General features: G+C 33.1%; 1 protein-coding gene across 9 annotated transcripts in view; it reads right to left on the bottom strand.

Moving 5' to 3' along the window:
* Nucleotides 1-14,601, bottom strand: part of LOC107136895 (sodium channel protein type 1 subunit alpha) — a 939,664-nt gene that overhangs the window by 792,042 nt on the left and 133,021 nt on the right. For 4 of the 9 annotated variants that reach the window (XM_015479267.2, XM_015479266.2, XM_048812404.1 and 1 more), the window contains 5 exons: nt 12,456-12,509; nt 10,656-10,793; nt 8,335-8,439; nt 6,555-6,825; nt 1,497-4,775 (listed from right to left, as the gene is read on the bottom strand). The exons of the other annotated variants lie outside the window; for them this stretch is intronic. In XM_015479267.2, coding sequence (XP_015334753.1) covers nt 3,598-4,775; nt 6,555-6,825; nt 8,335-8,439; nt 10,656-10,793; nt 12,456-12,509 — 1,746 coding nt within the window. In that variant the 3' untranslated portion in view covers nt 1,497-3,597. Of the gene's footprint in view, nt 1-1,496; nt 4,776-6,554; nt 6,826-8,334; nt 8,440-10,655; nt 10,794-12,455; nt 12,510-14,601 lie in introns of those variants that run through there. 9 annotated transcript variants of the gene reach the window in all.

Raw genomic sequence — 14,601 nt, forward strand, 5'->3', positions numbered from 1 at the left:
GAAAAATAATACCAAGATAAAAGTGGAGATTTATAAGGATAAATGCATATGATATATTTTATAGTATAGACAAAGTGAAATATATTTCACTGATGCTTCTTTTATATCTGTAAAGTACTGATATGGCTTTTATCAGGAGATGATAATCTTTTCACAGTGCATCACAGCACACAGTAATCTTATCTTCAGTGCATTTTATCAGGATGTGTGATATAAAATCTCTGTACAGTTTATCCCATAGTTCTTATTTACTTTAGTTGGAAATAGGAAATTCTTTTCAGCCACTACTAAGTCAGAATTAATTGTCATTTTGTTTTAGGGTGATGATATTATGAACAGATGGGGTAAATAAGTTGTGGAAGGATGGGAGAAGCACTGTACATTACTGTTTCCTTTTGGAGCAAGGCCATGTTCCCCTTCTGGATCTACAACTGAGATAGTATGAGCCTATAAACAAGCAAAAGCTTCTCTTTCCTCAGAAAATTAGATTAATTTGTAAAGACTGTTAACTTTACTCTCTGGACTACTCAAGTAACTTTTCCATGTCCCTGTGAATTCTCCACTGGATTTCCCTGTGTTTCCTCCAGTCAGTGTTTTTCTACCTATGAAAGACAGTCAAATGATCTCTAAGCTAACTCACAGCAAACCTTGGCCTTTTCTGACTCTCACCAGCTATTTCACACTTTTTATTAGTTAGACAGGGGACAGAGAGTGTGCTTAAAATGAGACATAGAGAAGGTTTTCATACAGAGGCTGATTACAAAGGTGTGGGCATGGGGAGGGGAAAGCCATGAAGAATAAGGGAGCACTCCCAGGCCAGCGGCAGGCCTGAAGGAACAAGAGGACTAAGGATTATCTGACCCCAATGAAAGTAGCCCTAGTTGTAGGAGAGGACAATATGACATTCAGTGGAGGAATGCAGCCATTGCCTATCCAGGGCAACCCAGCAAAGAAGAAACCAGCAAATAATATTCTTCTCCCTCAGATGGGGTTGGGAGTGTGGGTGTTTTCCTGCAAGAGCTTCCCACCAGTCAAACAACTGGGAACTCAAAGGTAGGAGGAGCCATTGATGCAATGCAAAAATTTCACTGTCCTTATGCATACAGCAGAATGGGGAAATATGAAGAAAGTTTCTGAAGATGCAAAAAATATCCTACTCATATATGGCATTTTTGAATTTTTTAATAAAAATTTAAAGGTTTCTTTTTATAGCTCAAGTGGCCATCCACCATTGTGCTTGTTCTTATTTTTTTTTTCCCAGAGATACTGGCTTATGCTTTGGCACCCATTCTTTGTCCTAACAGAGATCACACTCCGCTTCTTGTTGTTCCAAAGAAGTCTTTCCCTCCAGTTTCAATTCAATTCTAGATTTTCTTGTCTCCCTGTGGTGTGTGTGTGCATGCACATACTGAGCTTTCCTTCTGCCCCAACTATAAAATAAAAAATATCTCCATCCGGTTGAAAAACACTGCTAACAAAATTAAATGGGCAAACAATAAAATAAAAAATGTAATCTTTATTAGTTTTGCACATTTTTAATGTTGGTTAGCATCATTAGGGTAATAGTAGCATTTTCCAGCATGCAGTTCACTAATACAATTTATCTAAGTAGTTTTAAGAAAAAGAGGAGCCTATGATTTGCTTCTGTAAGAAACACAAAATGTCCTGATGTAATTGACAATTTCACTACTCTCTCTTTTTGTGGAAAAAATTAAAAATTGCAAAGCCAACATTATACTCAGAGCAATCTAAAGCAGCATGACTCCAAGGAAATGAAAGCATAAAGAAAAGTTAGGAGGTAAAAAAGGCAAAAATGAAAAATAAACACTACCTTCAATCAGTTAATGCAGACACTACCAAAAATGTAAATCAAATTTTATACCCTTTCCAATTGAAAAGCATAATTTGGATGTGAGTCTTGAGCCTATTTTTTGCCCCTTAAAATTATGAAATAATCTAAAATTAGCAAATATAATAATAAAAAGGCAAAATCTACAACTACCCAGTCTTGTTTTCATTTCTTGTTTAGCAAATATCTTCCATGAAAAAGTACTATGGACAGAAAGTAAGAAAAGTGATTGTGATATCAACCTGAAGATAATTTCCTCTTCATATTTATGTACATAATGCTGAAAAATAAAATAAAATGACTTTTTACAGTATTTATATTTGCTTATAAAATTCTAAACACATTTTAACAGGTTAAGCGGTGTTTTTTTAAACATGTCTGTACAATCTGGCTATACACCATATGTTATTCACTTAAAATTTTAAAATAACCAAAAAATTGTTAGAGTGCGGCAAACTATTGTTTAATGACTTGAAGAAATGAGATCTGTTGAACAATTTCCTTGACTTTACCACTGACATATGGTTTCTCATAAATGAGATTCTGAGCAGTGGGAGAAACCAGATACAGCAGCATGGTAATATAAACATGCATTGATAGCATCCAAACTATCTATAATGGTACGGAATACATTATATTACCTGTATAAAGCTTGCACTCTACATTTCTTGTGGTACATATTTGATGCAATAAATACTGTGCTTAGGTCATTATTTGTTTGCTCAAACGTGCACCACAGGTTAAAATGACTATTTACATAATAAATAGCATTTCATTAACATATACAGTGTCAACCTGGCTGAAGATGGCTAAACAAAGTGCAAGATTAAGCAGAAATTTATAAAGGATTCATTTGGTCAATTCAGTCTTCTGGGGGGTGGGGGTGAGGATCAGTATTCATTATTTAGAGTTTTTAATACAATAAACAGAAATATAACATTTATGACTCCAGACATTTGAATGAAGTTTGCACCTGCTAAGACTTAATGACTTACCCCCAAACAATCTACTTGGTCTAGGGGCTAGACTGGATGAAACAAGATCAGCAAGGCACCTCCAGTTATCACCCAGCTACCCTCCCAGGAACACAGATGAGGTTTAAGAACTGCTTAAGAACTGTCGTGGCTTCCCTTGTGACTCTTTTCCTCATGCATGATCTCTAAGTGCAGCATGCCTCCATGCAAACCATGTCTTGGTGAAGGTGGGAGGGCCATGAGGCTGCCATGACCCCCAGGTGGCATACCTGTAAAAGGGGTCCTTGAGTCTATTTCCCAACAGAAATCCTGTTTACAAAAATAGTCACATATAACAAACAACATATGGATTAAAAAAAAGATGAATCCACTAACAGAGTTTGTAAAAACGTGACAAATGTGGCAGTTGAAATGCAAACAGTGGATACAATTACTACACTAAAGTGTTTCATGTTAAACAATCCCCAAATTATAGGTTTGCACCCCTTTAAACTGGTCCCTACAGTCTGCGTAACCACTTTGTCTCTTGTCTTCAGCAGTGTCAGCTGGTAGTGAGGACAGTAACCTCCTGTCAAGGTTGTCTCCCCTTTACACAGAGTCACACAGTTTGCCGACAAGGGGGTCACTGTCTTATTGTAGGCACTGACCTTAAGTAGATTTGTGTAAAAACAGTCAGTTTGGCATTGACCTCCTAATGGAGTCCTGTTGACAAAAATACATCACCTTCACAGGCTGTAAACAATTTGTCACCCAATTATTTTTATTTGTTTTTGTTTATTTCCCTTTGGCTTTTTCATCTTTTCCTTCTTGCTCGTGTTTTTCCACAATTGGCTTTGTCACCCGATCATAGGAGGGTGGACAGACTGCAGTGGACATGGTCAGATCAGTTTTCTCTGTAATAGAGTTTTCATTTATTCTATCGATTATCATGTCTTCTTTTACAAGAAGATTAGCCCCACCTTTGAGTTTGTTCTTATTATATGTAAATGAAGCTTGCTTGACAGTTCGCTTTAAAAGGTAGCGCCTGTAAGCACGCTGAATAATAACAGCAGATACTTCCTCTTGTTTTCGTTTTAAAGTAGTAGTGATTGGCTGATAGGAGACCTTGGAAGGATTGGAAGCCATGAACCGCTCTTCCATCTGTATTCGGAGGGCATCCATCTCTCCACTCTCTCCTAGGACACGCTTTGTAAAAGCAAATAAGATGTCTAGACAGTGGATTCGGTCACCACTCACCATGGGCAAATCCATAGCAATGAGCTGGAGTTTGTTTGGTTGTGGCAAATTGAGAGGAGGTTCAAGAGCAGCTGCAAACTGAGATAGTTTTTCAAATTCCATGAACTGGGTTGCATCAGGATCAAACTTCTCCCAAACCTCATAGAACATCTCAAAATCATCCTCACTCAGGGGCTCTGCACTTTCTTCAGTAGCAACACTGAAGTTCTCCAGGATGACAGCGATGTACATGTTCACCACGACCAGAAAGGATATGATGATGTAACTGACAAAAAAGAAAATCCCAACAGAGGGGTTCCCACAGTCTCCTTTAACTGAGCTTCCAGGATTAACTTTATTAGGATCACAGTCAGGTGGTTTACTGTTGAGAATAGGTGCCAGCAATCCATCCCAGCCAGCAGAGGTGGTTATTTGGAACAAGCAGATCATGCTATTGCCAAAGGTCTCAAAATTGAACATGTCATCAATTCCAACTTCCCTCTTAACGTAGGCAAAGTTAGACATTCCAAAGATGGCATAGATGAACATGACCAGGAAGAGCAGGAGGCCAATGTTAAACAAGGCAGGAAGGGACATCATCAAAGCAAAAAGCAATGTACGGATCCCCTTTGCCCCTTTGATCAGACGTAGGATTCGGCCAATCCTGGCAAGACGGATCACTCGGAACAGGGTTGGGGACACAAAATATTTTTCTATCAACTCAGCAAGAAACATTCCTGTGGATAAATGATGAGAATAAAAGAAAGAAAGAAAGAAAAAACAAAGAGAATACAACTAGTGAAAAAGTTATTCATTAAGATAATGCTTAAGTTTTTGAGGCTCTGAGGTAAATTCAGAATACTGAAATTCAATTATGTTTCTTAGATATCACATACACATAATACAGTCATCTTTCAGTATCTGCAAGGTACTGATTCCAGGACTCCCTTTCACTCCCAGGATACCAGAATTCATGGATAATCAAGTCACATAAAATATGGTATAGTACTTGCATTTAACCTATGCACATTTTCCTGTATACTTTAGGTCATCCCTAAAACACTTACAATACCTAACTCAAAGTAAATGCTATGTAAGTAGCTTATAGTCTATTATATAGGAAATAATGACAAGAGAAAGAGTCTGTACATGTTCAATAAAGATGCAATTTTTTCTGAAGACTTTTTTGTCCATGATCTATAAAGAACACACAGATGCAGAACTCACAGGTGTGTAGGGCGGAATGATATAATTAGATTTATCATAGAAAAGTTGTAAAATAGTACAATAAATATATAATAATCCTCCATCTAGATTCACGAATTGTTAACATTTGGACCCATTCATGTCTGTTATCTATTTATCTATATTATGAATAACCTTTGATTTTGACATTCAACAATAAATTAAACTATAAGGACCACAGTATTTTTTGTCTTTGAGGGATGTTGACAATCTATTTTTAACCTTACATTCCCAAGTCAGGATCTAAAAAAAAATAAATAAATGCACAAGTCTGGTGAACAACAGCAGTCAATAATGTTAGTATAAATTTATATGAATATAATTTATTTTTTCTGAAATTGCCAAATTATAAATCCTCTTTTTACATTTTATCCATCAAAAAGTAGTTTTTGATGCTATTTTCATCTATGAACTTGATGCTTTTCTGAGCTTCCATTACAATATTCTTATTTACATATTTGCTTGTATACCTCATGGTGCATTTGTGAAAGGATCCAAAGTTGATGTTTGCTTTGATTCCCTGTGTCTGGTATTGGTATCAAGTCCCCCCCCCCTTTTTTAAAAACCTTCTTTTCTAATTTTCCTTTTAAATAAAGGCTATACTGACGAATAGCTCAAAAATCTAAATGCCTTTGAGTTGAAAGGATTATAGTCATGGATTAGATTGGGGATCAAAAGTTATATAACATATGAATTGGATTTAAGGCCAGTTTATTCAGAGTGGGGAATGATATGAAAATCTGCCCAAAAAAGGTTCCCTTTAATGGATGGTTAAACATTGATTGATGTCCCCTTGTTTAAGAGAGAGTGAATATTTCAGGCCTGCACACAGAGGTCTTCCCTTCACAAGACCTTCCTTATATCTTTTATGAAAAGAGCTGTTTTTCATGAAGTCTATTGTAAATTCCAGGATTTTAAGTATATAACTAAGGAAATGAAGTTCCAGTTTACCTCACTTCCCTTGTGCTTGATTAATAAAACTTCATTTTTTATGGCAATGTAGGAAATCTTTTTATCTGCTAACATTTAGTCCTTGTCTTTATCATCATTTTGTACTATTTTTCCTTATCTTTCAACCAGCTTCTACCAGTATCTACATGCTGGTGTTTCCATAGCTTTTCTCTAATGTAATGTCTTTCCTGATTATACTTCTGGATGAAATGCATCAAAATATTCACAATGATTAAATGTTGGGAGGACCTCTATTCCAAAGTTGTTTTTAACCTTTCACTTTTTTTAACTGAATTTGAGAAATCTTAAATATTTCTTACCTACAATGGAAAGAATGACAACCACAAAATCAAAAATATTCCAGCCAATCGTAAAATAATAATGGCGGAGGGAAATGAGCTTCAGCACACACTCTCCAGTGAACAACACGATGAATACCAGATTGATGCGTGACAGAATGTTAGTCACATATTCACTCTGGTCATCTGTTTCCACCATCATTGTGACCATGTTAAGGCAGATAAGAATCATGATGCTTATGTCAAAAACTTGTCTGGTTACAAAGTCAAAGACCATTCCTTGAAATTTGTTCTGTAGAGAAACAGAAATGCTTTTAGCAACAGTTTTATTTTTTTGCACACTAGCATATGCATCAGCAATTTTTTGCATTAATTCACTTTCTAATATTGTACATTATAGCTGATTGACCCTGATTTTTGTAAGGGATGATTTATGGCACATTGATATTTAAAATTTAGTTATCTAAATTGCTATTTGTCTGTACCTATTCATCAGAACAGCAACTCCTTGTCCAAACAGTTTCTAATAGGAAACATCACATACTGTATACATCAGTCAGAGGAAACAAAATGCATATCAATATACTAAAATTATGAGGTGAGAAACCTGTTTGATTTGATGTTACCAAACTTTTCCATGATCAGTTGGATTAATACTATTAGTACAATAATGTTAATATTCAATTTCCTTTATCCTCAAAGAATCATTAAAGGGAACTTGGGAATCTCAGGATACATACAGTTACATTCCACATATGATAATACTGATATTTCTCCTACTAAAGAGTCTTCGCTAGCATTGTCAGAAACAAAATGCTGAGCCTCCACAGGGATAATCAGACCAGAATTACGTTCCTTGTTTTGATGTTAAAAGAAAAATTTCACATGTTTTGTAACTGATTTGTAGTTCTCTTCCCCAGTTCTGTCACTGTCAGACACTGAAGGCCACCATCTACTTCCCTGGCCAATAAAAAAAATCTAAGGATATTTAGTATCCTACATTTTCTATACACATCATTGACTCATTTCTACTTCTAGTAATAAGTATCAACATAGGAAAGTATATATTTCTCATCATTCTCAAAAAGGCACTATTGGCCTAGCATTATGAATTTTCTCTGATGCTCCCTCCAAATTTGAGCTCAAAGAACATTGTCATGAAAATCATTAATGTGAGCAAGGTCTCTCCATTTTCACAGCTTGTTTAGTTCATCATGGAAATACAAAGATTGTTATTTATCATGTTGAAATTTAATTTTTGACCTTGATTTTTTAAAAGACATTAGTTAGTAATTTCTAAATTTATAGTCAATATGAATGGTAGTTGCTGAAATTATTTCCTTCTCCAAAACACTCAGTACTTCTAGGGAAACATAAAATGAAAATAAAATTTTATTTCACTTTACAATTCATCAACCTCTGAATCTAGTAGGAAACTACTTGTACCTTAGCCCCATCCAAAGGTTTACCCACTTCCCAGCATTAAATGGCAACTACTCTACAAATAGATAATTAACTTTCTCTCTGCAGCTCAAATGTCTACACATTCTCTGGCCATTTAATTTGGATTCTAATTGTGTAGTTCTAAATCTTTTGAAGACAAAGGTACATTTTATATGCCATCTTGTTTAGTCTTTTACATTTTTTTACCATTACCATAAAAGTATGAATTAATGATTCTCTAAATGTGAAAGAAATTTTGTTGTTGGAAATGTTAGCTGATTTCTTTTCTCTGAGAAAACCCATACATTTTTTTTTGGTTTTGTATACTTTTCCCCCCATATCATTTGATATTTCTTACTCCTGGTCGAGGTATAGGCTTTTGTGGCTTTTTCGATCCTAATTTTTTCATTGCATTATAATATTTCTTCTGTTCTTCTGTCATAAAGATGTCTTGACCTCCAAAGTATAGAAAAGAAAAATCAAAACTGGTTAAAACTGTGTCCATTTGTGCATGATTTTTCAATTACAATAAAAAGGGACAGTTAAAAAGTAATGTAATTTTGAATCAATTAGCATGATTATGCTGAGGATTTGAGCAATTAAATGTACTTTGTAGGCACTGTAATTTCATTTAGTTCTTACATTCATTAAAAAGACATTATTATTATTATTATTATTATTATTATTATTATTATTATTTTGAGAAAAAAACCCCATAAACTATAAGCACTTACCCAAGATCATATACTCAGGGAGTGGTAAAATTTGGCTCACTGAGATAGTAAATATATATTTAGTTCCTTACATATATATATTACTTTTTTTTTGTATTGCTGATTTAACCTATGGGAACTCAACTACTGAGCTTCATCCCTAGTTTTCATTTTGAGATTGTATCTCATTAGGTGCCCAGGCTGGACTCAAACTTAAGATCCTCTTTCTCAATCTTCCCAGTCACTGGAATCAAGGACTGTGCCACTGTGCCTGGCAACATATTACTTTTCTGAGTTAAATACAATGATGTTCTTATTCAAATTTAGCAAAGAGTTAAAGATATTTATATTGCAAGATGGTTTGGAGTTAGCCATGAAAGTCACTTGACTCTGTCAAGAACTGAATCAAAGAAATGGAAAGAGAACTGGATGAGTTGAGGGATGAATCAGAAATCCTAAGTATAGCAGGTGTGGGACAGGACAGTAGGGACAGAGGACTGGACACAAGCTGATGAGTAAATGGAAAAGCTTGATACTGACAAGATTATGCTATTAGTAAAGAGAATAATGTTAGCATTAGGAGTAGAAATGTTTTGTATTGGGAAAAAAGCAATCATTACATAATAAAAAAACAACTAAGCAAATGAGATGTAACAGTACATAAAAAAATGCATGTGGCTGAGAGACACTTGAAATCCCATTCAAATCAATTCGTAAGAAAAATTAAAATAATTGTAGCTTTCATCTTGTCAAATACTAAATATTCAAAATCAAAGAAGTTTTGATACCAGCAAGGGAACTGCAAGCACCACTTGCACATTTATATATATTTACTAGTAGTTTGAATGCCTACATTATTTTGGGGAAGGAAAACACTTAATTATGGGAATTTATCCTAAGGAATAGCTAAAAACTCAGTTTATTTTTTTTTCCTTTATGGGATATAAAAATTTGACAAGGTGGTATTTAAATCATTAAAGATTAGGAGGAATTTAAATTATCAACTTGTTAGAGAATGGTTAAATAATTTCTGTTAAAATGTATACATAAAGACTTAAAAATGGAAAATACTTATGTCAAAGAAAATTTTAAGTTGTAGATGAAAAAAAAGAATTTCAACAATAAGAATATACATAGAAACATTGTGAATAGAAGAACGTGAAATATGAATAGTGGTTAACCCAAGTGACAATATTTATTTACTTTTCATGCTTTCTATAATGAACATATATAAACAATAAAATGAGCTTCATAAATGATAATTACAAATAGAGATCTGTACAATTTAGGACTCGAAGTGATAGCTTATACTTAAATATCTGGGAGAAAGAAATGGACATTATAAAAGGAAACAAGAAGGAAAAAAAAAGTATGAAAAGAAACACTAGAGAAAATTTATATCTGGTGCCTAACTTCTTGCAAAGATTGAGTCTGTTTTTTTCTTTTTGATCAACATGTATTAATTGCACATATCAGTGGGGCTTTGTGTGATACTTCAATAGATGGATAGATACAACATACACTGATCAAATACAGCCTGCCTTTATCCACCATTTTATTCCACTTTCCAACCTCTAGTAATTTTTTAACTGATGATATGGATAAAGGGGCCTGGGGATTTATAAGGACAAAACATGGAAAAGTAGAACATTCCTCAGGTTTTTTTTTGTAGATTTTTATAAATTATTTTCTTTCAAAAGACAGCCAATGTTATTTCTTAATTAAAATAGGGGGAAAAAGCAGAGATATTTGGTGAGCCTGCATACAGGTATGTGAACAATCATTCATTCTCAGCTTTCTACAGCCTGAAAGAGAGTGGTAGTTGATAGCAGAGGAGGAGGAATAAAAAATAGTCCATATATAGAACCATTTGTTCTTTGAATTTGAGTACTCATTTGATGAATAAAGTATCCTAAATATTATTTTTTTCTAATTCAGTAGGAGAGAAAATATTAGAAATACTTATCTTCTTTTTTTGCTGGTTGAAATTATCTATGATGACACCAATAAATAGGTTCAAGGTGAAGAAGGACCCAAAGATGATGAAAATAACAAAGTAAAGATACATGTACAGACTTTCCTCATACTTGGGCTGCAGTTCCACCTACCAAAGGAGAATATTTTGCAAAATATTACAATATATTTTAATGTGGGAAATATCACTGGTCCTTTTTCATGAGTATAGAAAATACTGTACTTAGTAATATTTCAGGATTTTTTCCTGTGTTAACTACCTCTAAAAATAATCTCTGAAATATATATATCCTTTAGTGATATATATTTTTAATAATCTTATTTTTTATACCTTTACTTAATTTATTTTTTTATGTGGTGTTGAGGATCGAACCCAGTGACCCACTCATGCTAGGCAAGCGATCTACCACTGAGCTACAACTCCAGTCCTTTAGTGATATTTTCATGTGAAAAATATTGTTATTATGATATTGTAGAATCTAATTTTTGTAACCACAATTAATGTTTTGTTATTTGGACAGTAATGTGATGAATTTGGAAGGTTTTTAAGGTACATAAAATTTAGCATTTTAAAAATTAGTGAAAAATTACTTCTACAAATACATATAGAATACATTTAGAAACAATCATTCACATATGCAAGAATGCATTTAGCTAATAATAACTGAATTATTAATTTGTATGTTGACATCCTACCCAACATGATATCACTCATTGGATTTTTCAGATCAAGTAGACATAAATGGAAAGTTCATTTTAAATTCTCAATTCATAATTTAATCTCTAAATTGTATGTATAACAAATAGGCATAGAGCTATCACTTTTAAGCTAATAAAGATGTAAAGAGTTGCTACACCTAGTTCCCAGATCAATTCAACTCTTATTAGAGACAGTAGATTTAAAACTGACCAAACACATAAAGCAAAATATATTTAATGGTCAAATAACACAATTCTGAAGGCTATTGGGAAGGTACTCAGCATAGAAGGAAAGCTATTGTGTTTTCAATAAAAGTAAAAATCAAACTATCAGTTCAGTCTAAAAACTACAGGTACAGAAGATGTTAAAGTCATGTCTATGGATCATGAATTAAAAGAGATGAGAACTCAGAATGGAAAGAGGAAGGCCTATAGAAAATATTCAATTTTACAATGTTTTGAAGACTAAAATTAGAATAAACATGAATATCAATTTACATTACTGAAACATGGAAGACATTGGGGTTAGATAAAGTAGATCTTAGCTGATACATACTTGGAGGAATCTACTAGCAAAGAAGTGATAACAACATTTTCAAAGGATCTAATAAATTTATGGATATTGACATCATATAACAGAATGGATTTGAAAGAGACTGTTAAGTAAATCTGTGGCCCTAGGACAGTTTCTGTAGCTTTTCATGTTGTTTAACATAGAGGGTAACTATACCTTTCAGCAACTGATGGAAATCATATATTTGTTCATACCTGCTTTTGCAAACCAAAATTACTAGTGATTATAAAATTTGTGAATAAAAAGGAAACAAAATAGAAAAATATTAACAAGAAGAACATCTGTTACTTATTAAATAGATGCGCTTATGTTACCTTTGACTTTCAAAATAATTCATGCTTTTTAAATTTATCTTAATGAGATTTTACTGATAAACATTGCTATACTCAAGTATTAACCTGAGTCATATTTTTTCTTGAATATATTTAACCAACATAGACTCATTTCATTTGTTTTGTTGAGTTTATTTAAGCACCTCATCAAAATAGTAAAAAGGCTTATAATATAAAGAATACTTACATTTCTGGAATCAACCGCTGCATACATGATATCCATCCATCCCTTAAATGTTGCCTATTAAAAAGGACACACATTTTACTTTGGAGCCAAAATACTTCAGAACTGATGTTTATAAATATTCTTAAAGATACACTTTAAAGGAATATTTTTGAAAAGCATTTCAAAACACATTTATAGGGATTTTGGATACAAAATACTAAATAAACATAATGGTCATTTTATAGATAATCCTGCTTGATAATTGACTTATAATTCTCCATTCTTTATAATTAATGAATTCATGAAATTTAAAGTGCTATTACAATTTGGTAGAACACTTTTAGAAAGCCTTACAAATGTAAACACATTTGATCATATCTATAGCAGCCAAAAAATAAAAAAATCAGATCTGATTATCATCTGCTGAAATTTAAAGCGACTGATATGAGATTTCTGTTTTTTGTCACAATATAAGGATCACACTCCACACACACACATATATGTGTGTGTGTGTGGAGTGTGATCCTTATATATAAATTAAAAGCAGTATTGAAGCTATACTGTTAGGACTATAGAAGTTAAGCATTCAGAAATAATCTTACATTCCACTTTTTTATTTGTATTTTTTTGCACAGAAGGCATTAATATGGGCAAGAGAAGTGGAAAACAGTAGACACTTGGTATTCAGTTTAAAGGATTCCAAGTTTAATAATTTACTGTAATTTTAAACTTGTCCCGTATATGAATTTTTGAGCTCTGTGGATCTTTAGCTAATGAAGGAGCCTAATAGTTTTCAGCATCTGTATCATAACATGCTTTATAACTCTTAACACTGTGGAGTGGTGGCATCATGAGAAGATAGACAAGTGAGTATGTTGTAATGGAAAGAGAAAGCTATGAGTCTTGGCAATAGAAATACATTGTACCTCAAAGAGAGAAATGTTGAATGTGTCAATGGCTTCAGTCAGTGATAGAACAAGTCCATTACATACTTGGCACAGGAACAGAAAAGCAGACTCGTGGAACAATTTCAAGGAATTACTAATCAACAGAGGTGATTCTGTATATAGCCAATTATGAAGCTATATTTTAGTTGTTTTTTTCCGGTAGCAGAACATATTTAATAACTTTGTACAGGACTTCATATTTTCAAAATGTTAGCATTTTGAAGGATTGCTTAAAATTTTCAAATTTTCTTTCCTCAATTTTATAGAGGAAATGATATGCTTCAGTAACATTTACAAGTGTGAGTACTAGTAAATAGGATAAATGCCCAAAGAAACGTCATTCTGTATTTAGTATAGTATTAAATAAATTATTTTGCTAGATTTTTAAATCCATATATTAATTGCATGAACATTAAGAGATTTAAAATGTCCAGAAGAAAAACAAAAATTTTCAACAAAAAGGTGGGAAGAATTGGAATCATAGTAAAGACACCAGAGAAAACTGTAAGAAGATTTTGAGGAGTATAGGTTTGTTTGCTTAGTGATTGTCCTGGTTGAACAACTAAAAATGTTATCCCAGTGAACATAACCAGATTTCTACCCTAAAGACCCTATAGAAGCACAACAGAAGAAATTTGACAGAAGCTCTGTTTTTGTATTAAAGCTGAGTTTTTAGCAGCCAAATCAGAGTAGCATCTTTATTGTATTTTTCAAAAACTCTGGGCCATTTTTATTCACTGCTTTATTGCAATGAGGCTGCAGCTAAGTGTCGTAATATTATTTCTAGTTTTGTCAATTTTTGTGTTTTTATTAATTATGAACTGCATTTTTTTTAGAGAACTAGTCTTAGATACATAGTAGGATATTTAGGATAAAATAGAATTAAATAATGGTGCTTAGAGGTCATTTGAGATAAGACAACAGTTGCATGTGGTTCCTTTCTGTGTCCAGGTGCTCTCAAGTGTTAATTTCATCTTATTGCAAGAATCTAATCATAAAACTTAAATATCATTCCAGAATCTCCAATCCAAAATAATATAACTAAACAGCAGTTGATTCCTCCAAATCAGTTACAATCTCATCAGGTGTTAAGTATTTATGTGTTGGGGAGAGGAGTAATCCACCAGTGAAAAGCATTTTCAATTGCAATAGAAAAAAATTAATAACAAAGTTATTGATTTAATAATCAACTTGTTCATATACGAAGTGAAGGAAATTTA

The sequence above is a fragment of the Marmota marmota genome, unplaced genomic scaffold, assembly GCF_001458135.2.
Source record: "Marmota marmota marmota unplaced genomic scaffold, marMar, whole genome shotgun sequence".
NCBI classification, from domain to species: Eukaryota; Metazoa; Chordata; class Mammalia; order Rodentia; family Sciuridae; genus Marmota; species Marmota marmota.